The 24,761-nt window shown below is 35.0% G+C and overlaps 2 protein-coding genes and 1 pseudogene across 2 annotated transcripts; 2 read left to right on the forward strand and 1 right to left on the reverse strand.

Moving 5' to 3' along the window:
* The first annotated feature begins 572 nt into the window (after nucleotides 1–572).
* On the forward strand, nucleotides 573–1,539 carry DEFB113 (defensin beta 113). The gene is made up of 2 exons (XM_027600925.1): nucleotides 573–630; nucleotides 1,349–1,539. Exons 1-2 carry the CDS (start codon nucleotides 573–575, stop codon nucleotides 1,537–1,539), a joined length of 249 nt encoding a protein of 82 aa, XP_027456726.1.
* A 10,359-nt stretch (nucleotides 1,540–11,898) lies between these two features.
* LOC113928078 lies at nucleotides 11,899–12,996 on the reverse strand (annotated as a pseudogene).
* Nucleotides 12,997–13,887: 891 nt separating this feature from the next.
* Nucleotides 13,888–24,498, forward strand: DEFB114 (defensin beta 114). The gene is made up of 2 exons (XM_027601031.1): nucleotides 13,888–13,945; nucleotides 24,353–24,498. Exons 1-2 carry the CDS (start codon nucleotides 13,888–13,890, stop codon nucleotides 24,496–24,498), a joined length of 204 nt encoding a protein of 67 aa, XP_027456832.1.
* The last annotated feature ends 263 nt before the right edge of the window (nucleotides 24,499–24,761 follow it).

A 24,761-nucleotide genomic window follows, 5' to 3' on the forward strand; every position in this document is an offset into this window, starting at 1 on the left:
AGGGTGAAGAAGGTGGAAGATGAGAGTATGTACTCTGGCATCAAATTACCTTGTAGTCTACCTCAGCTCTGCCAGTCACTACATGTCTGATGTGAGGCAATTATATAATCCCTCTGTGCCACAATTTCCTCAACTGGAAAAGAGGAAGTTTCTATGTCGTAGCATTAGTAATGAAGACTAAGCTAGCTAATCTATATAAAGTGTTTAAAACACTGCCTGACACATAATAGATACTCAAGAAAGCATGTGACTGAAAATATAGATGAAACTGATTGTGTCCTTTCAATTAAAAAATCTAAAAAGATTTTCATCCTATTATTTGCCCGTGTAACTGAAAATGAGTTCACATTTGGCTCATTGAGGTCATAATAGAACTAAGTCCTCTATTCTGTTTGTTGCTATTACACAGTACATGAATATGTACTCAATCTTGAAAGGCGGCATTAATCAGAATAGTAATTACTCTGAGAAGGCTATAAAAACAAGAGCTCATCTTTCTTGTATCAAGAAATAGCACAACTCTCAGACATTTTGAGGTCTGCCTCAACTTCACTGAAGTAACAGTATCAGCAATGAAGATACTTTGTATTTTCCTGACCTTTGTCTTCACTGTGTCTTGTGGTCCATCAGGTAATATTTGTTAATATTAAAAAGGAGGGAAGAACAAAATGTTTTTTATAAATGCTTTACTCTGGAAAAAGTCAAACAATTAAATTGTTGTTAGGAGACTCCACATGAACCTATAATGCAATTCACTCTATTTTACATGAAAGAAGAAATGAATTGGACTGATAGTTGAGAAAATGAAAGGGAAAAAAATTCCCAGGATGTAGAATTAAACCTGTTTGTTATTTTGTTTGATGAGACTATGACTTCTTACATACTTCCTACTGCCTTCTCTTTTTAAATGTGACTTAATGAACTGATAACTCTAGCTGTTGTCAAAATTAAGCTTTCTATAACTGGTCCAGTAATTTTAGGGGGAGAGGGGGTGTTAGAGGTAGATGGTTATTTAGAACACAAACAGGTAGACTATTTTTTCCACATTTTTTTCTCTTTACTTTTGAGGAAGCATGCACAGATTAGATACTTAATGATATTCCATTTTTAAAAAAAGCTAGTGGCAAAGGAAATATTGTTGGATAAATAAGTATTTATATTGTCACAATTTGTAAGGGATAAAATGTGAACTTTTTAATATAATTGACTGGACATGATTTTAGAAACGAAATGGTTTACCTCTATACTTTAAACAACTTTATATGCTTGTCTGTCTATCTATTACCTATCCACCTATTTATGCAAGGGGATTAAATCTGGATTTATGATCATAGATACTTTTGCTTAGCTTCACAGAAAAAAACAAAAGAAGATGTAGAGAGAAAAAGAGAATGTTACCTCGTTCGTGGTGCCTGCAAGACTTCCTGCAACAGTTGGGAGTACATATATAATTACTGCAGTACTGAGCCCTGCTGTGTTGTACGGGAATACCAAAAGCCAGTCCCTAAACCCATCAATACCACAGGGGATATACTCTAAATTATAAGTCTACCTTACTCTATAACACTAACTTGTAACATTGCTATTAATAAAAATGAACTTTCTACTTTTTATCAATCTATTTTCATGTGGGTGTCCTCTGGCCTTCTCAATTACACAACTATATTATGGCGGCTTGTGAGTTCAATGTTGGGTTAGGTACAAGAGATGGAAAGAGTGGTAGCTTATTTACTAAACTGACAGAAGTCCTCCTCTACCCACATGACAGACACCTTTTAGGTATCAGTCATCAATCATGGTTTATGCTACCTTTCCATAATTTCAGCAAAGTGTGCTTGAGTCTTAGACACAAAGTCATAAACACCTTAATCACATAATAAGACACTATTGGTGATGTATTTATAAGAACAATCAAACAAAACACAACAGGGAGTAAAATGTGATGAGAATAAAAGCAAGTTAAAAACATTTTTAAAGGATTTTTTTCTTGTTATAAAGTATAAGAAAATTTGGAAGAATACAAAAATATCCAAAGAAAACAAAGAAAAGCCATTTCTAATTCTAAAGTTAACCTTTTATCATAATTAATTCTGAACATAGGCAGCAATCCAGGGGTCTTCTTTTCAGGTCCTTAAGAATTTTATTTAACTTCTTCATATATAATTCAGCATTTAACACTTCTGTCCTGGGCGCCTGGGTGGCTCAGATGGTTAGGCATCTGCCTTCGGCTCAGGTCATGGTCCCAGGGTCCTGGGATCGAGTCCCGCGTCGGGCTCCCTGCTCCTTGGGAGCCTGCTTCTCCCTCTGCCTCTCTCTCTCTCTCTGTCTTTCATAAATAAATAAATAAAATCTTAAAAAAAATACTTCTGTCCTTTTCCCTATCTTCAGTGAACTCATTGTGTTTACAATTTTCCACATTCCACATTAATTCTACCATAATCTTGAATTAATATTGACATGACTTTCTTATGAATTATAGAGTTTTCTATCAGCAAATACTTGATGTGTAGAATTTAAAGTCTCCTCTGAGTGTTTTTACCTATAGCTACAGCACAGATCTGGAAAATACAAAAATTTAGGTGAGAATTCTGATCTAGAGAAAATGTAAGAAGTTCAGTGAATTTGAGGTTAAGGAGGAAATGATAACTCCAAGTTTTCTTACTTGGATAAAAGACTGAACACTGCAATCATTCACTAGGAAACATAGCAAAAGACATAGATTTTTTGCAAAGGAACATTTATGGCATGTTGAGTTTAGACTTTTTAGCTATATACTGATGTGAAGCTTGGGAGAGAAAATGTGCTTCAAATATAGATTTCAGGAGCCATAAACAGAAGCGATGGGATAAAATCACCCAAAAGACTACTACAGATTGATGAGAAGGAAAAAAGTGTCCAAAATTCTAAGGAGTAACATTTAAAGTATGTTAAGAAAAATTAGACTCCATAAAGGAGGGTAAGAAGGAGAAGCTAACCAATGAGAACTCACTCCCAGTCTTCATGTCTTTCCAGATGAGGTCTCAGACATAGAAGAAAAGAGGCAACCTATTCCTATTATGCTCTGTGTTAGTTTTTTTTTTTTAAGATTTTATTTATTTATTTGACAGAGAGAGACAGAGCGAGAGAGGGAACACAAGCAGGGGGAGTGGGAGAGGGAGAAGCAGGCTTCCCACCGAGCAGGGACCCCGATGTGGGGCTCGATCCCAGGACCCTGGGACCATGACCTGAGCCGAAGGCAGACGCTTAACAACTGAGCCACCCAGGTGTACCTCTGTGTTAGTTTTTGACCCATATAATCGATGAGCATAATAAAATTGTTTTTGTTTTAAACCATCAAGTTTCAGGGTAGTCTGTGGCAAAGCAATACTAGCCAGTATATATAACTTCCAAACTATAAAAGTTTTTAAAAAAGAAAAAAGAAACAACACATAACGAATCATAGGCAAGACTTCTGAAATGATGGAATAAAGAGATCCAGAATTCTGTCCCTTCATAAAAGCAGCAAAATAGTGGCAAGAAATTGGCAAAATCAACTTTTCAAGAGCTCTCCAAATTAACCACAGATTTGCAGAAATCCAAGGAGCATTTATTGATTTAAAAAACAAAACAAAGCAATGCTGAATCTCAATAAGAACAGCTAACTTTGTGGCAGTTCAACTGCCCCATTATTGTCCAACTCTTGCCTCACCAAGAGCCTTGACAACCAGCAGCCGCCCAATCAAGGTAGCTGTGAATATACAAAGAATATTTATAACTCAGTAATAAAAACACACTAACCCAATTATAAAATGGACAACGGAATTGAATAGACATTTCTCCAAAGAGGATATATGAATGTTCAATAAGCACATAGAAAGGTATTTAATCTCAATAGCCATCAAGGAAATGCAAATCAGCACCACAGTGAGTTACCACTTCCCACTTTCTAACAGAGTTATAATGAACGTAAGACACATTAACAAATGTTGGTTAGAATATGAAGAAATTGGAACTCTCATATACTGCTGGTGAGAATGTAAACTGGTGGAAACACTTGGGAAAATAGAGTGCTGGTTCCTGAAAAAGTTAAGCCTGGAATTTTCATTTGATTCTGCAATCCCACTCATAGGCATATGTGCAAAAGAATTGAAAAATGGGTCAATGCAAAAACTTGCACACAAATGGCCATAGCAGCTTGATTCATAATAGCCAAAACAACCCAAATGGAAACAACCCAAATGTCTATAAACTGATGGATAGATAAACATTATGTGGCATACCCATACAATGGAATATTATTTTGGCAATAAAATGGAATAAAGTACAAATTCATGCTACAACATGGATAAAGGTCAGCAGACCTTTCTTGAGAAATACACAAAAATTTTCCAGTAGAAAGAAGACTATAAAAGATAGAAATTTGGACCTTCACAAAGGAATAAATTGAGTTACAATTTGTAAGTTTGTGGGTAAATGTAAAATATTCTTTTCCCAGTTTTTAAATCTCTGTAAAAGACAGTTGCTTAAAACAAAAGTAAAATACATTGTGTGGTTTATTGCATTGCAGAAAGACATGAATGAAATAGCCCAAACTATGGGAAAGGGAAAATATTAGTATAGGATTGTAAGAGTTATACATGAAAGTTAGAGGGCTGTATTATAAACCCTACAGCAAGAACAAAAAAAAAATATGTATATAACCAGTGGGGTAGATAAAATGTGATACTAAAAAATGTACATATAGGAGAGGAAGGAAAGGGGAACAAAGGAAAGGAGAACAAATAGAAAACAAATAACAAGGTGACAGTTTTAAACACAACCATATTATAATTTCATTAAGTGTAAATATTAAATGTAAACATACCAATTAAAAGATAGAGAATGTAAGACAGAATATTATATTAATTCTTTTTTTTAAACAAATTATTCCAAGAAGTAACAGTCTTAAAAACCTGTATTTTCTCATAGATGCTGTGGAAAGCATTCCAGAAGCAGCTTAGCTTGGTGCTTCTGTCTCAAGGTCTCTGATGAGATTGCACTAACTGGAGCTGTAAACATCTTGATACTCAACGAGGGTCAAAGGATCTGCTTCTAAGCCTGCTCATTTGGTTGTTGTCAGGCTTTGTTCTTGAGAGCTATTGGACATAGAGCTCCAATTCTTTATAACTTATTAAATAAAGGGTCATGGATTCTAACAAGATAATCTGGGCCACTCCGTAGAAATTCTCACAACATGGTACCTTGATTCCCCCAGTACAAGTGATCAGAGAGAGAGAGAGAGGGAGAGAGGGAGGGAGGAAACAAGAGACAGATAGAGAGAGTGACACACACAAAAAACAAAGAGACACAGACAAAAAGAGAGCCCAAGACTATAACCACAGTATTTTTAAGTGGTTATAATAAAAAATAAGAGGGGCGCCTGGCCTGTTAGGTCAACTGAGCACCTGAGTCTTGGTTTCAGTTCAGGTCATGATCTCAGAGTCGGGAGATCCAGCCCCTCATTGGGCTCCTCATTCAGCACAAGTCTTGTTGAGATTCTTTTCCCCTCCCTCTCCCTTCTCCCTTGCTCCTCTTCCTCCCCAACCCCCCTTGAATACATACAAAGGCATACGCGCTCTCTCTCTCAAATAAATAAATAAATAAAATATTTTAAAAATATAAGAAAATAAAATAAATAAAATCTTTAAAAATGAAATAAAATAAATCTTTAAAAAATATAAGAAATCTTTCAAACCAATGATTTAAGCCTCCATTTTAAGAACTTAGAAAAAAAAGAATTTAGAAAAAGAAAGGCAAAATAAACCTCATTTTAGAAACTATATACCTCAATGAAACCCTTATTTTTACTGGGCAGAAGGAAGGAAATAATAAAATAAGATCAGCAATTAATTAAATATGAAATGGAAAAACAATAGGAAAAAATCAACAAAAACAAAAGCTGTTTTTTTAAAAAGGTAAAAAATTGATTTTCAGAAATATCTAACCAGATTGATTAAAAAAAGAAAGAGAAAGAGAAAGAAAGCGCAAATGACCAATATTAGGAATGAATAGGAGAAATGACAACAGATATAAAAAATACTAAAAAACAGTAAGAGAATACAATAATCAATGATATACCTATACTTTGATAACTGTTATGAAAAGGAAAAATTCCTCAAATGATGTAAACCACCAAGATTCACGTAAGAAAAAATTTGCAACTTGTATCATTCTATATCCTTTTTTAATAATGTCTATCTACAAATCTTCCCACATAGAAAATACCAGGTATAGATGGCTTCATCGCTGAATTTTTCTAAATATTTAATAATGAAAGAATATTCATTATACACAGACCCCTTTGTATAATAGAATAAGAAAGAATATTTCCCAAATGATATTAGGAGGCCAGCATTATCCATAACAAAACTCAAAAAATGAAATTTCAAGGAGGGGCACCTGGATGGCTCAGTCAGTTAAGCGTCTGCCTTCGGCTCAGGTTAAGATCCCAGGGTCCTGGGATTGAGCCCTGCATGGACTCTTACTCAGTGGGGAGTCTGCTTCTCCCTCTCCCTCTGCACCTCCCCTGCTCCTGCTTTTTCTCTCCCTCCCTCCCTCTTTCTCTCTCAAATAAGTAAGTAAAATTTAAAAAAAAAATTGTTTGGAAATTTACAAGACCCAAAATAGCCATGATAAATTGAAGAATTGAGAACTAAGTTGTAAAGCTGACACTACTTGATTCCAGATTTTACTATAATGTTTCAATAACCAAGAGAATTTGGTATGGCCGTAAAATAGAAAGAGATTGATCAACAAATCAGAACGTAAAGTCTTGAAACAGATGCCAATATGTGTAGTCAATTGATTTTTTACAAAGTTGTCAAAGATATTCATTTGGATTATATCTTCACTTTTGGAGTTTCCATTCTAATAAAAACATTCCTACACACTGGAGATTCACTGTCAAACAAGAGAAATACCATTCTTCCCTAACGGAGTTTTTAGTTTTGTTTAAATAAAACCACAGCCCAGTTGAAGAAATCATATGGGAAGGTCTAAGAGTTCTGGTACAGGAACCTGTGTCCCAGAAAAAAAAGCAATGTTTGTTTTGTTCTGTTTCTTCAAGACATTGAGAGTTCTAACCCCTCTGCTCACTTTATTTTTTACATTTTTATTAACATATAATGTATTATTTGTTTCAGGGGCACAGGACCGTGATTCATCAGTCTTACACAATTCACAGTGCTCATCATAGCACATACCCTCCCCATTGTCCATCACCCAGCCACCCCATCCCTCCCCCCCCTCCACTCCAGCAACCTTCAGTTTGTTTCCTGAGATTAAGAGTCTCTCATTGTTTGTCTCCCTCTCTGGTTTTGTCTTGTTTCAATTTTCCCTCCCTTCCCCTATCAGTGAGATCATATGATAATTGTCTTTCTCTGATTGATTTATTTCGCTTAGCATAATACCCTCTAGTTCCATCCACATCATTGCAAATGGCAAGATTTCAATTTTTGAGGGCTGCATAATATTCCATTGTAAATATACATATATATATATATATATATATATATATATATATATATATATATATACACACACCACATCTTCTTTATCCATTCATCTGTCGATAGACATCTAGGCTCTTTCCATAGTTTGGCAATTGTGGACGTTGTGGCTATAAACATTGGGGTGCACGTGCCCCTTCTGCTTACTACAACTGTATCTTTGGGGTAAATACCCAGTAGTGCAATTGTGGGGTCATAGTAGCTTTATTTTCAACTTTTTGAGGAACCTCCATAGTGTTTTCCAGAGTGGTTGCACCAGCTTGCATTCCAACCAACAGTGTAAGAAGGATCCCCTTTCTCTGCATCCTCGCCAACATCTGTCGTTTCCTGACTTGTTGATTTTAGCCATTCTGACTGGTGGGAGGTGGTATCTCATTGTGGTTTTGATTTGTATTTCCTTGATGACAAGTAATATTGAGCAATTTTTAATGTGTCTGTTGGCTATTTGGATCTCTTCTTTGCAGAAATGTCTGTTCATGTCTTCTGCCCATTTCTTGATTGGATTATTTGTTCTTTGGGTGTTGAGTTTGATAAGTTCTTTATAGATTTTGGATACTAGCCCTTTATCTGATAGGTCGTTTGCAAATATCTTCTCCCATTTGTTGGTTTTCTCTTGGGTTTGTTGACTGTTTCCTTTGCTGTGCAAAAGCTTTTTATCTTGATGAAGTCCCAATAGTTCATGTTTGCCCTTGCTTCCCTTGCCTTTGGCGATGTTTCTAGGAAGAAGTTGCTGTGGCTGAGGTTGAAGAGGTTGTTGCCTGTGTTCCCCTCTAGGATTTTGATGGATTCCTGTCTCACATTGAAGTCTTTCATCCATTTCCATTTATCTGTGTAAGAAAATAGTCCAGTTTCACTCTTCTACATGTGGCTGTCCAATTTTCCCAACACCGTTTGTTGAAGAGACTTTTTTTCCATTGGACATTCTTTCCTGCTGTGTTGAAGATTAGTTGATCATAGAGTTGAGGGTCCATTTCTGGGCTCTCGATTCTGTTCCATTAATCTATGTGTCATTTTTTGTGCCAGTACCATACTGTCTTGATGATGGCAGCTTTGTAATAGAGCCTGAAGTCTGGAATTGTGATGCCACCAGCTTTGCTTTTCTTTTTCAGTATTCTTCTGGCTATTCGGGGTCTCTTCTGGTTCCATACAAATTTTAGGATTCTTTGTTCCATTTCTTTGAAAAAAATGGATGGTATTTTGATGAGGATCACACTGAATGTGTAGATTGCTCTAGGTAGCATTGACATCTTCACAATGTTTGTTCTTCCAACCTATGAGCATGGAATGTTCTTCCATTTCTTTGTGTCTTCCTCAATTTCTTTCATGAGTATTTTATAGTTTTCTGAGTACAGATCCTTTGCCTCTTTGGTTAGATTTATTCCTAGGTATCTTATGGTTTTGGGTGCAATTGTAAATGGGATCGACTCCTTAATTTCTCTTTCTTCTGTCTTGTTGTTGGTGTATAGGAATGCCACTGATTTCTGTGCATGATTTTATATCCTGCCACTTTACTGAATTCCTGTATGAGTTCTAGCAGTTTTGGGGTGGAGTCTTTTGGGTTTTCCACATTAAGTATCATATCGTCTACAAAGAGTGAGAGTTTGACTTCTTCTTTGCTGATTCGGATGCTTTTTATTTCTTTTTGTTGTCTGATTGCTGAGGCCAGGACTTCTAGTACTATGTTGAATAGCAGTGGTGATAATGGACATCCCTGCCATGTTCTTGACCTTAGGGGAAAAGCTCTCAGTTTTTCTCCATTGAGAATGATACTTGCTGTGGATTTTTCATAGATGGCTTTTATGATAACTTTAAAGAAGCCCATTCAACCTACATCCATAGACCTTACTATGAGATTTCCCCGAAGCAGAGGCCTTGGGGTAAAGACAAGGAAATCCCCATGAGGTATTTAATTCTTCACCCTAGAACCAGTGCTTTTACAACAATATATAAAAGCAAAGGCATGAATAACTAAGATAACACCACCAAACAGAACACTAGATCCTGAGAAAACAGTTCGAGGAAAACAGAGTTTAATATGAACAAAACTCTCAAATATATTTGCAGAGGGATTCAAGAAAAACTTACATCTACAAAACAAAAACACTGCTCCATGGCAAAAGAATAATCAGAGAACAGATAAGGGCACTTACATCCTAAATATGTTTGCTTAAAAAAAAATTAGAAAAATGAAAAGTGAGGGGCACCTGGGTGGCTCAGCCATTAAGTGTCTGTCTTTAGCTTGGGTCATGTGGGATCGAGTCCCACATCGGGCTCCCTGCTCAGCGGGAAGCTTACTTCTCCCTCTCCCACTCCCCCTGCTTGTGTTCCCTCTCTCTCTGTCTCTCTCTATCTCTGTCAAATAAATAAATAAAAGAAAAGAAAAAAAACTGAAAATTGAACGATATTTAAATCATAAAATAACATAAGTAGATATAAAAATAAGATTTTTTTATCAAAATAAAAAAATAAGGAAGAAGAAAATTTCAATATCTGACTGAAAGAAATCCCCCAAAGAGAGAAGATAAATATACACATAATGAGGAAAAGACTTTATCAGAGAAAGAAACAGAAAAAGAGAAGAGAACACAACATCTTCCCAGATTTGAAGATAGAAGCTCACCTGTGCCAGACAGAACTCATAAAAAAGAAGTTCACACCAAGAAATGTGTGAATCATGAGATTTGGGTACAAATTATGAAGAGAATGTCCTATAAGTGTCTAGAGAGAGGAAAAAATCAAACCATTTAAAAGGACCTGGCCTAGCATTGGAATTCTCATCAAGAAAACTGAATGGTAGAAATTAGTAGAGTAATGACTTCACATGATTTTGAACCCAGATTTTACATCCAAACAATCAGATACGAGGGCAGAATAAAAATGTTTTCCAGCATTGAAATTCTTGTGTTTCCTATGTTTTTTGAGAACATTTCTGGATGGAGGGAAAAAAAAAAGAGAGAGAGAGAGAAGACATGAGATCCAAATCACAGTAGATTCAGTGCAGTTGAACAGGTTCAGAAACTCTTGGAATGAAGCAGGGACAGGTATAGCCTATGGTACTACGGTAAACTTAAGGATGAGGAATGGCCATTATTTATATTTTTCATCCACATCCAGAAGAAAATTATAGGAAAAAATATTTTTCAAAAACATCATAACCAAAAATGAAACAACTAAAACCAAAAGACTTGAAAACATTTGAGAAAAAAAACTAAGAGAGAAAATAAAATAATAATAATAGTAATAATTCACTTGACTTTGAAACTAATATTTGTCTTTGGTTAGCACATCAGACACATTAAAAAAGCAATAGAGTTCATACTATTATTGTATTACAGGATTTCAATATAAAGCTTAAATGTCTCAATTCTGAGTGCAAATATTATCCTAGACAAGATAAAAGGAAATGTATGACACCAAGTGAATGAGATGTACAAAGTGGGGAGGAATGTTGGAGAGAATGGCAAGGGACTAATGTCTTCATTTTAAATAGAGAAAGTTTAATGTTGTGACTAATGTTGGTGGGGGAAAAAATGAGGTATTTAAATGTTTAAAGATAACCTACAGAATTTTTGAAAATTAATATAACCATTTATTTAAAAGATTTTATTTATTTATTTGACAGAGAGAGACACAGCAAGAGAGGGAACAAAAGCAGGGGTAGTGGGAGAGGGAGAAGCAGGCTCCCCGCGGAGCAGGGAGCCTGATGTGGGGCTCGATCCCAGGACTGTGGGATCCTGACCTGAGCCAAAGGCAGACGCTTCATGACTGAGCCACCCAGGCGCCCCTGAAAATTAATATAACTTTCAAATATTTGACGAGCAGAACAGCACAAGAGTGTGTGATCTGAATCCACATTTTTCTTTCTTTCTTTTTTTTTTAAATAATTGATTTTTATTTTTAAGGTTGACAAATTCTAGAGCACAACACTAAAGGGGGCCTCTTAAGGGAAAAGGAGGGCAGGAGACATTGAATTCTCAGGTGTCAGCAAGTGGTACTACTGACCAACAACTTTTGGTTTATTCTTCTCATGTAACAAGTCCAGAGGTTGGCAATCCGTGGCTGGTGCAGCAGCTCCTCGAGGCATGCTATCAGGATCCAGGTGCCTTGAATCTTTCCACTGTACCACCCAGAGAAAAGATCTGCCTTCCTTAGGCCAAAAAATGGCTTCAATACTCCTAGGTTTCATGTATGTGCTCCTGGATGTAGCAGAATGTAGCGAGGACAAAGGTGCTTGCCGGATCTGCTTTCTTGTATCACATACCTGGTAGCTTTATTAAGCAGACTTCTACTTATATCTCTCTTTTTTATAGTGTTATTAACTACAGTCTCCATGTTATACATTAGATCCTCTCTTCTATCAAGATCCCTTCTATTAGAAGCTCACTTGTACAAGATCCACTTTTATCTCTAAAATTGCCAGAGCTGTTATATGGTTACCTTTAGCAGGAGCTGGGGAAGTATTCTTAAATAAGCGTATTATCATCTTCCTCCAAAGTGGGCTTCTGCTAATGAAGAAGATGCAATAGGCGATCTGTTTAATGACAAAATCCTCTGTAGCAATTATGTTAAATTTTTAAAATTTTACTGACCTGGAAAAATGCTCAGAATATAATGTCATGTGAAAAGCAGGATAGAAAACATATGCAATATAATCTCAATTTTGTTTAAAAAATACATACCCCACACATAGTAGTTAATATCTACAGATTAACCTCATGTCAAAGGGGTATTGATAGACAAAATTTTTATCATACTAAATTTTTTCTGAATCTTTTATAATGAACTTGTATTATCTTTAAATAGAAAAAAAAGTGTCACTTTAAAAAACACCCCATATACTCTTAAGGACGACTAAATTCAAAATATTTACACTTAGTTTCATCTTCATTGTCAAAAGAAAGGAGGCAACTGTTTTTGATTTGGTTTTGTGAGTTCTTTTTAACTGAGTCCTACTTATTTATTTCATCTTCATTTGTCTCCCGCTTTTTTGAGCTTGCTGTTAAACCTGAATATTTTTCATCCAAGGAACGTTTGACTGGTTTTCCATACATCGTTCTTCCATCAACTATAGTCGGTTCTTCATCTGCTTTGGCAGCCTTTATTTCTGCTTTAATTTTCATGACTTCTTCAACTGACAGGTCTCCCTTTTTCAAAACCACCACTTGGGGCTGTTCATCTCCTTCGTCACTGCTGGGTCACTGCGATCACCATCTTCATCTGGGAGCTGAGGCTGGATTCTCTTGGTTTCCACCGTAGGCCCTTCCCTGTAGCCAACCTGTTCCTTGAAGCGAGCCAGGAACGCCGGTTCCTTCCCTCTGCTGACCCCCACTGGGAGAGGGGGTTGGGTTTGGAATGTAAGAACAGCACAATAAATTTGATGTTTTAGGGCAGTGGCCCCCACAAAACAAAAACAAAACAAACAAACAAAAAAAAACCCACAAACGTATGAAACCTGGTTCTGCTTGCTCATAGCTGCTCCCGGGAAAAACAGGTTCCCGGGGCTGCCTAGAGATGGTACATTGGCGACGGCCTGAATCCACATTTTTCTTAGTGGAAACCAAAAGATACATTCTGTGGTTGCCACACAAGGACAAAATATTAAGCTAGATCCTAATTCTTATCCAATAATAAAGAGAAGATCTAAACATAGATTGAAAGAGGAAATTATTTCTATTCATTACAAGGTCTTTTTTCAATATTTATTGTGTGCCTATATTATTCTGATAAAAAATTTAAAATAAATGGAGACTAATTGGCCTTTTCTAGGAAAAAGAAGAGCTCCATAAATATTCAAGTTGCATCTGCAAATAATTTAGTAAAAATTAATGACAAAAGTAAGGCTCACTATGTGTCCTTTGGTAAATGAGTAATTTGGGGAAATCAATGGGATAACTGGATATAAGTAAGAATTTGGGATATCTGGACATATTGATGAATTTGCATACCAAATTCGTGACTAGAATATATTTTGAAAAGTAACCAGGAGTTTAACTGACATGGTAATGTTCAATTGTTTCACATCTAAAATGGTAAATATTTCTCTTAAACCCACTCCATGCATGACCATTGCGTCAATGTTTAATTGATCACCATCGATATAATGGTGTCATGTGTGCAGCTATCTTCCACGTAGAGTTTCCTCTCTAAAGATCAATAATTTGAAGTATTTTCAATTTGGGTAATTCTGCCCACAGCCCTAGTCAATGGTGCAGAGACAAGTACACCAGATTAAAACAATTTCCGGATAAAGAGTTTTTCTTCCATTAGAAAACTATAAATAGTAAATGTCTCCTGGCTTTTTGGAAAGTGTGCTACTCTCTAGATTTTGTTACCAAATCTTCCAGCAGCTTCTTTCTGCAGAATGAAGATATTTTATCATCTCCTCCATTTTCTGTGTTATGTGACCTTCATCCTACCAGGTAAAATAAATGCTTGTTTATAGAGCTTCTAGCTAAAAATAGAAACACCAGATTATAAAAATAACACAATCAAATCAATTAAATTAAAGAAGTCTCTTGATTGTGTTGATTCTGTTTCCTCATTAGAATAGTGTTATACTAATGTACTCAACTCGTTTTCTTTTTTTTTTTTAAGATTTTGTTTATTTATTTGACAGAGAGAGACACAGTGAGAGCAGGAACACAAGCAGGGGGTGTGGGAGAGGGAGAAGCAGGCTTCCCACCATGCAGGGAGCCCAATGCAGGCTTGATCCCAGGACTCCAGGATCATGACCTGAGCCGAAGGCAGATGCTTAGTGACTGAGCCATCCAGGCGCCCCTCAACTCATTTTATTTTAAAGATTTTAATTTATTTGAGAGAGGGAAAGAGAGAGAGAGCAGGAGCAGGGGGAGAGGCAGAGGGACAAGCAGACTCCCTGCTGAACGCAAAGCCAGAGCCCACACAGGGGTTGATCCCAGGACCCTGAGCCGAAATTAAGAGGTAGATGCTTAACCAACTGAGCCACTCAGGCCCCTTCAACTCATTTTGAAAATTAATATGATCAAAGTAGATCCTCTGGCTTTTTTAGGTCTTGATTGTTTCAGATACTTAAATTATTTTTAAAAATATAAATTAAAAAATTTATTTCTAAAATTCAGAAATGAAGATTTCATAATAAATTGGGTCTATTTATTAGACCCAAGATTTCATAATAAATTGTGCCTGGGTGGCTTAGTCTGTTAAGCATCCAACTCTTGATTTTGCCTCAGGACATGATCTCAGTGTCCTGGGATCTAGCCCCCATGTTGAGCTCTGAGCTCAGTAAGGAGTCTGCTTCTCCCTCTCCCTCTGCCTTTCCCCCTGCTGCTTGCGTGCTCTCCTCTCTCTCTCTCAAATAATTTTTAAAAACAAACAAACAAACAAACAAACAAATAAGGCCTGGGGAAGATGAATGATTGAGAATAACAGTAAATATCTCCTGAGATATCAATAATAGAATCTATAAAATGATCCAGGATATAGTATCAAAATATGCTGGGCAATGAGATACAGTAGGAATAAAATGGTAAATAAAGAAACAGTATCACAAAAAATCCTTGTTGAATTAGTTAATACATTAGTAAAGAAACTCAGCAATGGCTTTATGAATCAATTAAAAATAAATATTTAAAATACGTACTGCAATGAAGTGCATGTTGGAGATTTTATGATATTCTTGAGAGATCTATCCTCTGAAGGGATCCAGGTTCTCTAACAACGAAGATATAAATTGATACCCAAAAGTGTTCTAATTTGGACCTAGAAAGTTGGGAATTCAAGAGGCACAACATGTAACAGAAAGACAACTGAATTCAAACTTAGAAGATCTAGATTTTATTACTAGCTTCCTTCTTAATAACTTCTGAACCCTGCTACTCAGAGAATTTAAATGATTTGCCAAAGTCTTTAACAATAAAAAAAAGAAAATACAAGCAGAATCAATAACTACCACAATCTTAAATAAAAAGTCCGATGTAAAATATTGTGCTTGCTAATTATATGCACCTCAAAAGACTGCAGTTAGGATTTAGTGTAATAATGTACCAGTAAGTAGCCCTACAAACTGAAAATTAGTCTATCAATTTAGTACTATTATAATTATTATAGTTGCTGATGTTGTAGTTATTATGATTATCATTTTTTAAACGTTTGTTTACTTTAGAGAGAGTGAGACAGAGAGGGAGAGCATGCATGTGATGGGGGGGGGGAGTTGCCAGTGGGAGAGGGAGAGAAAGTCTTAAGCAGACTTCATGATGATGACCCTGAGATCACGACCTGGGCTGAAACCAATAGTCAGAGGCTTAACTGCCTGCTCCACCCAGGCACCCCAGATATTATAGTTATTATTAATAATGAAGGGGAACTGAGGAAGTGGGGACCTCAAAGATGATTAGGGAGGATGTTGAGGCCCATGGTGCTAGCGTGTCCATCAATAACCATGTAATACTGAGTGGTTAGCGATCTACTGAGCACAATGCTGGACACTAAGGAAATAAAAATAAAAGAAAAACACAATAATTCTCCAGGCATATTAAAAGCTAGTTGAATAAACTCGGATAAATCAATGAATTCCTTGAATTAGAAGGTTTATAAAAGTATGCTCTAAATAGTAAGAATGGTGGAATTATGGCATGGCAATTGTGGAGGTTTGGGAAAATGTCCTGAATTCTCTGATGAAGAGCTTTGAAACTGGGGATAAGAAACTTGTATTTAGACCTTGGAAGGTGAGAGAAAGAAAGAGAAGACAAGAAGTAAATATGTATGTCTAGCATGTGCCAAACCCCATTTTGTAATTTCTCATGTAGATATCTAATCTGACCTTCCAGATAACACTCTGAGATACCTGTTATTGCCTCTTTTTATACAAGAGGAAAATGACATCAAAGGAGAGAGTTTTTCAAGGTCACACCTGTTATACTGTGTGATAAGTGGAATATAAACATTGGAATACAAAATCCTAGCATATTTGTTCTTTATATTTCATCATGCTTTCTGTAGAAGGCACTGAGGCTAAAGTACAAGATGAATAGATTATTTGGCCAAAAGCAGTGAGGTCACATGGGAATATAGGTGTGCTTCAGATGTGTGGGGACTATACCATTTGCTGAGCATTGCAGAAAACTTTAAATAATGTAATGAAGACACTTAGTGTATGAATATGACCACCTTTACCTTTTGATCATTCAAACAGATACTAAGTTATAATGTGTACTGAAATGGACAGAATGCTCTACATTTGGCTTTTGCTGGATCATAAAATTGGAAAGGTAATACAGGGTATCAGAGTGAGTGGCTTTGAAGCTGTTTATAGAGTAGTACATATCAATTACACAATGGTGTGGTTTGTCTATTGATAGAACCTTAAAGTCATTAAAGAAACAATAAAAAGTAGTCAGTCTAAGTAGATACTTGATGAAAGATGTAAGATGAGTGATCCAAGCAGAGTGATACCATGCTGGAGGGAGAGTTATAGAAAATTGATAGAAAACAATACTGAAGATGGTTAAAACATGACAGAATGAGCAGTATTTTAGTCAGTATTTTAGTACAAGCATAAAATAATCCATAGAGATAGTGAAAACAACATACTAGTGGTTTATAGAGTGAGCTTGTCATCAAATAGATCAGAGTTTATATTAAGGACCTGAGGCTCCTTTGTAGTTGTGGAGAAGCTTTAATTCCTTTAACTGTACAATGGAAAGGTAATACCATTAATTTTACAAGGTTTTGCAAAGATTCAGAGATAATGTAAGCAGAACATTTATCATTCAATATCATATTGCAGTATTTCAAGAAATGGAAAAAATAGAAGTAGAAGTAGAAAACAGAAAAAGAGGAGAGGAAGTAGTTGAGAAAGAATACTCAGTATAGCCACTTGTTTAGATGTCTCAGAATGGACCTTAAATGACAGAAACATGGTGGCCTTAGAAACTTTAAGATATATTGCTTGGTGCATGGGAGGCTGAGTCTAAAATAGTGGAGGAGAGACATTCACCTGTGTTGAAATGTTGGTGGGGAGACAGTAATGGTCCCGGTGCTCTAGATTTTATTAAATTTAAAATCAAGTTGATTTGGCTACAAATGAGAATTACCAATAAAATGTTGGGAGAAAAGTAGAGCTCATAAAAATAAATAACCTCTTCCAATAGGCCAGGATTTCACTGACTAGCTAAGTAACTTCTCAACCAATCCAGAAAGATGCTATATGACAGATGAATACCACATTAGTGCTTCTCTTGTGGCAATGATTTGTTTGTATTAATTTGTACTTGTTAAGGTAATTTGCAAATTAGTCTTAATATTTTTCTGTATTTTCATCCACCTGACTTAAAGAATTATACCTGCTTCAATATCCTTGAATAAGCTAAGGAAAATAAAACACAAATATTAATATTTTAGAACATCTTATGACTTTTACATGATGGTACTATTAATTGATAGGAAGTATCTTCAATAGTAGAGATCCAGGTGCTAGCCATAAGATAAGAGACAAGTGCAACCCTTACCAGACTGACAATATTTGAGAAATAGAAAAGAAAAAGAAAAAAAGGACGTAATTCTAAGCTCTGAATAAGAGGCCGGTAAGAGATGGGGAACAGAAAGTGACCTTAAATTCTCAGTTATCCAACTTTGAGTTAAGACATCAAAGTCAAGGGAACTGACAAATAATTCCACATAGAGGAGCTAAAATTATTTTATTTAAATTTGTCTAAGGTAAAATTTTTCCTACGTTCAGGTTGCAGAAAGGAAACCCACTTATTAAGCATATATACAGTATATTAAGTATGTATTACTATTGATTCTTTGTATGGGTAAACATATTCATCTTAATAAAATTCTATTTTGTCATTCAGTGCTCAACTTCTGATTTTCACATCTTCATCTCCCTCCGTAGTCATAAAATACTTAAAGGTCCTAGAGACAACGAGCGACCATAAGCAATATCAAATTTGAGACAATATCCAGATCTGTTGAGTGTTTGTCATATGTCACTTTCCAACTTTTTCAATGTAGAGGCCATGGATTACATATTTAAAATGCAAATTCTGGTTTGGAACCATTTAAGATTGAACCCTGGGTTAAGCATGTATTAGTTTTGCAACCTTGGGCAAATTATTTGGTCACTCAAAGCCTCAGGTTTTTTATCTGAACAACATCAACCTCAAAGTTTTATGGCAGTTAAATGAGATAATATATACAAAATATTCAAAACAATACCTGACACAGAGTATGTTTTCAATGAAGGAAATCTATTTGTGTTATTATTAGTTTTTGAACTTAAACATTAATATGCTCTTTCAGCTCTAGGATGAGAATCATACTACTTGTCTGACTGGTTCTTGTTCTTTTTATACTCCTCCTGTGCATTTGAATAACCTTTGCTCATTTTTTAAGGTTAAATTTTCATATCACTCTTCCATGATGCAACACCATGACATTAAGCAAACGCTCATCTGTTCACACATTAGACCTAATATATTTCTCTATCATGGTACTTAATTAGCCTATCTCTCTCTTTCTCTCTCTCTTTCTCTCTTTGGCTCAGTGTTTTGCTTTACCTCCAGAAAAAGCCCACCACCTGGTCTAAAAGTTGTAGTCAATAATGATTTAATTTCAACTATAGTCTTTTGTTCATTAATTAATAACAGTTCTTAATCTGTGAGAAACTATTATGTTCCAGACACTGTTGTACACCTGTTTATGTGTTAATTCATCATGTTTCATACAGACTCTGTGAATGAGATACCATTTTCTCCATTTTACACATGAAGCAACTGAGACTTGTAGGGCTTACCCAAAGTTACTTAGCTAGCAAATAACAGCATTAAACTTCAAGCTTAAAGTCCACAGCTGTAAACTCTGCAGTTAGAAAAACTATCAATTTGTACCATACAAAGATTTTGAAAAATTAGTGATTTGTTTGCTCTACTCGATGTTAAAACTTTACAATAAAAATTATAGTAGTCTGTTTCACATAGCAGCAACCTGATATTAAAACATAATATAAAATTATAACAGTTTTTTTTCATATAGCCTCTCCCATGCACTGAGGGGGATATATGGACAAAAAAACAAAACAAAACAAAAAACATGAAACAATTGCTTAAAGGCCTTGCAGAGTAAACGGGTCAATTAAAAGTTACAGTGAAAAGATCAAGTTGAGATCAACTTCTGAGGCTAGAAGCATTCTTCTCCCTAGAAGCATCTGACTATTCTTAAAGACACAGGAAAGAAGTTGAAAAGCAGAAATTTGATAGCCTTATGCTACCACTGGGGCAAAAATTGCAATTCAGAGCCTGCAAAGGAAGAACTACGGGAATACTGGTGTGCTTTGGCTGAGGATCCCAAAAGACTACAAACTAGGTCTAAGTTAAAAGGACATTAGTCCAGCCATCCAGCCGTCCCAGGAACTAATACCCACTTCTACATTATCTCAAGTTCTATAAATGGTTTAAAATTATCCAGGAAGTTTGGTTGGTAGTCTTAGCCATCAACAAGGAACAATAATAAATCATTCTGGAGAAAGATAACATCATTCTAGACCTCAAGCTTCCTCAATCTTTCATTAAAAATGTATGTGACAGGGCGCCTGGGTGGCTCAGTTGGTTAAGCGACTGCCTTCGGCTCAGGTCATGATCCTGGAGTCCCAGGATCGAGTCCCACATCGGGCTTCCTGCTCAGCAGGGAGTCTGCTTCTCCCTCTGACCCTCTTCCCTCTCGTGCTTTCTATCTCTCGTTCTCTGTCTCTCAAATAAATAAATAAAATCTTAAAAAAAAAAAAATGTATGTGACAAAAATAATCAGGAACAAATGAAAACAAAACTATCCTATCAAAAATTGAAACCAGCATACAAGAGAAGAGATTAACAAGGGAACCAGAGACTGAAGTTACCAGACCTAGACTTTAAAATAACTGTGCTTAACTTGTTTAAATAAAGAAAAACAAAAGTAAAAACTTGGCATAGAAGTGAAGACTACAACAAGGAGCAAAAATAAAATTCCAGAACTGAAAAATTCATAAAGCAAAATTAAATACATATTGAATGTTTTCAATAGTTGCTTTTACATAATCAGTGAGATATTTAATGATGATGAAAGATGAACCAGAAGAAAATATCTGGAATGAAACAAGAGAAAATTAAAGGTTGAAAATCAGGAAAAAAGGTGAAGGAGGGAGGAAAGAATGAAGGAAAGAAGGAAGGTAAGAAAGAGGAAAGGAAGGAAGGGGGGAAGAAAGGAAGAAATGAAGGAAGGAAGGAAGAAAAAGCATAGCAAACTGCTAAAAAAAAAACAAAACAATAAAGTGAAGCAAAAGTTGAAGAAAACAACATATCATTTTCAAAGGGTCAGATATTAAACTGAAAGTTGACTTTTCAAAAAACAACAAAGAAAGAAGTCAGAAGACAAGGTTGTGATATCTTCAGAGTCCTGAAAGAAAACAACTATAATCTAGAATTCTGTATCAAATGAAAATACCCTCTAGGAGTGAAGATAACATAAGGATATTCTCAAATAAAAACAGAGAATTCAACATCAGAACTCCTGTGTTAAGGGAAATTCTTAAAAGATTGGCCAGAAAGAGAATGATTTTCTATGTGGAAGCTCAGAAACACAGGAAGAAACAAAAAGCAAAAGAAAAAAAACAAAAAACAAACAAGCAATGATTTTTAATAAGACTTTGGTAACTTGAAACTTCTAGCATAAACACAAAAGAAGAGTAAAAGATAATATAACTACACAATGGTAAATTATATGATGGGATTATAAAAAATAACCAATATATAGAAAAGAAGATAGGAAAAAAATAACAGGATATATTTCATCCAAAATATATTACTATTATAAATGTTAGTGTAAAGTTAAAAAATAAGAGTGAATGTTTTGAATGTAGTGAATATAGTTTTGAATGTAGTGAATAGTTTATATGAGAAATATCTAATATATGAGAAAAGAGAAATTATAAAATCTAAAGGATAGGAAAGGATATAAAACCCCAACAAAAGCATGGTGAAGTAGCTATATTAATATTATATAAAGTAAACAGTAAGAAAAAAATGCATTACTGGAGACAAAGAATGATTATCCGTAGTAATAAAAGATTCAATTCAACAGGATAATATTGCAACCATAAATTTAATGCAACAAATAACTTAGTCTTGAAATATGTAAAAAAAGATAGAAAGACAAAAAGAGTAGAGAACACCATAATAATGGGTGATGATAACACACCTTCCTCAGTTACACAGAAAAGAGAGAAAAACAAACAACATAAATGTAAGAATAAGAAGATATAAACATGAAGATTAACGAAACTCAACCTAATTCAAAGAAGAAATACCAATGAGTGTCAGAAAATATTGTCATCTGAAAGGTAATAAAAATGAGAGCACAAAGGTCATAGAACACAGCTACAGTAGAGCTTACAGGAAAATTCATACCATTATATTCATATATCTGAAAAGAATAGTGTGGTACTGGTCAAAGAGTAAACAAATAGATCAATAGAACAGGACAGAGATCTCAGAAATAGATCCCTATGAATATAGTCAACTGATACTTGACAAAAGAGCAAAGGCAATATAATGAAGAAAAGACAGTCTCTTCAACAGCTGATGTTGGAACAAGTGGACATCCACATGTGAAAAAAGTGAATCTAGACTAGTGAATAGGCTTGAAATGGCTCGTAGGTCCAGATGTAAAATGCAAAATTATAAAACTCCTAGAACATAACATAGAAGAAACCTAGATGTCCTTGTGAATGGCAATGACTTTCTGGATACAGCACCAAAGGCACGATCCACGAAAGACAGAATTGATAAGCTGGACTTCATTAAAACTAAAGACTTCTGCCCTGAGAAATATAACAACAAGATAATGAGATGACAAGCCACAAACTGGGAGAAATATTCGCAATAGACACATGTGATAAAGGACCATTATCCAAAACATACAAAGAACCTTTAAAACTCAACAATAAGAAAACAAAACAAAATAAAAACAAAAGGGCCAAAAAACTTAACAGACATCTCATCAAAGAAGTTATACAAATGGCAAGTAAGCATAGGAAAGGATGTTCCACGTCATATGTCATCAGGGAAATGTAAATTGAAACGAGATAACATTTCATACCTATCAAAACAGCTAAAATTTGGAATACTGGCAAAACCAAATTGTGGTGAGTATATGGAGCAACAGGAACTCTCATACACTGCTGATGGGATTGCAAAATTATATAGCTACTTTGGAACACAGTTTGGCAGTTTCTTATAAAACTAAAGATACTGGGGGTGTCTGGATGGCTCAGTCGGTTAAGGGTCTGCCTTTGGCTCAGGTCATGGATCCCAGGATCCTCAGCTGGGAACCTGCGGTTCTCCCTCTCTCTGTCCCTCTCCCTACTCATTTTCTCTCTCTCTCTCTCAAATAAATAAATAAAATATTAAAAAAAAAACTAACCATACTGGTACCATAACACAGCAATTATGCTCCTTGGTATTTACCCAAAGCAGTTGAAAACTTCTGCCCACACAAAAACCTGCACATGAATGTTTATAAACAGCTTTATTCCTAATTTCCTAATTTCCTAAATTCCAAAACTTGGAATCATCCAAGATATTTTTCAGTAGGTACATGGATAGATCAACTGCGATATATCCAGACAACGAAATGCTAATTAATGCTAAAAAATATGAGCTATCAAATCATGAAAAGACATGTAAGAACCTTAAATTCATATTACTAAGTGAAAGAAGCCAATCTAAAAATGCTGTGTATGATATGATTTCTACTATATAACATTCTTGGAAAGGTAAAACTATGAAGGCAGTAAAAAAGACAATAGTTGCCAGAGGAGTGAGGGGAGAGATGAATAAGCAGAGCCCAGAAGATTTTTAGGGCACTGAAAATACTTTGTATAATATTATAATAGTGGATATATTTAATTATACATTTGCCCAAACCCATAGAATGCACAACACGAAGAATGAACTATTTTGAAGCTTTCACTATGGACTTTGGGTGGTTATGATATGTCAATGTAGCTTCATCCTTGGTAAAAAATGTACCCTTCTGGTGGATGATGTTGATAATGGGGAAGGTTATGCATATTTAGGGGCAGGGAGTATATAGGAAATATATATTTCCTATATATAGGAAATATATATTTTCTTGCAATTTTTTTGTAAACCTTTCTTGCAATTTTTTTGTAAACCTAAAACTGCTCTAAAAATAAAGCCTTTAAAAAAATTTTAAAGAGAACTCATGAATTCTTTTAAAAAATTATATATTAACATAATAAGGAAAGTATATGAACTATTAAGGAAAAAAGAAAAATTGTTCGAAACAAATACTAACAGCATAAAAATTAAAACTGCAGTGGACACTATTTTATTTGGGGGCAAAAGTTACATATATTGCTGGTGCAATATATAATTAATAACCCTGGGATCTAACTCTTCCACAATTATCTTAAATATGTGTCATGTAAGTATTAAAATATGTACTACAAATTTGCTTATTATAATCTTAAAATATTAAAATTTTAAATATGACCTAATGGAAAAAATGGACAAACTGTCATATATTTCAAGGGAATATTATGTAGCTCTAAAAAATTTTTGAATCTTATTGAGGAGAATCATGTATGGCATAAAAATGTAATATATATTAATTTAAAACGTGTTCAAACTTTGTATATATATATATATGGAAGTATGTAATATTTTAGTGTTTTCTTATTTTTTGGCATTTTATAAGTTTGTTACAATGTATGCATAGTACTTTTTGTCATCAGAAATAATATGTTCTTAAGTAAGAGATCAGTAATGTCGGTTACTCTTCTTTTACTATAGCCACATGTACCTTGGTGGATCCTGATCGGTGCACAAAATCTTTCGGTTACTGTAGAAGACGCTGCTTTAAATATGAAAAGCAAATTGATATATGTCTCTCACCAAGTAAAATTTGCTGCATTGAGAGGTTATTTGAAGAAGATTAATTTTGAAAAGGAAGATGTACCTGTGATCAAAGAAGTTTGTACACCAGTGCAGAGAGGTATAGGAATAAATTAGAATTTCTGTAATAAATAAACACATATGCCAATATTGATATCTTCCTCTGTAGATATTAATTATGCATTCAATGGAATGAGCTAAGACCTTTCTTATATTCTCAAGTTAGAGGTTTTATGATAGAGGTATATCTTTCGTTAATTTCCTATCATATGGATATCACCTTTGCTTCAGTTTAGAACCACTTTTG

Source organism: Zalophus californianus, chromosome 7 (genome assembly GCF_009762305.2).
Source record: "Zalophus californianus isolate mZalCal1 chromosome 7, mZalCal1.pri.v2, whole genome shotgun sequence".
NCBI lineage: Eukaryota > Metazoa > Chordata > Mammalia > Carnivora > Otariidae > Zalophus > Zalophus californianus.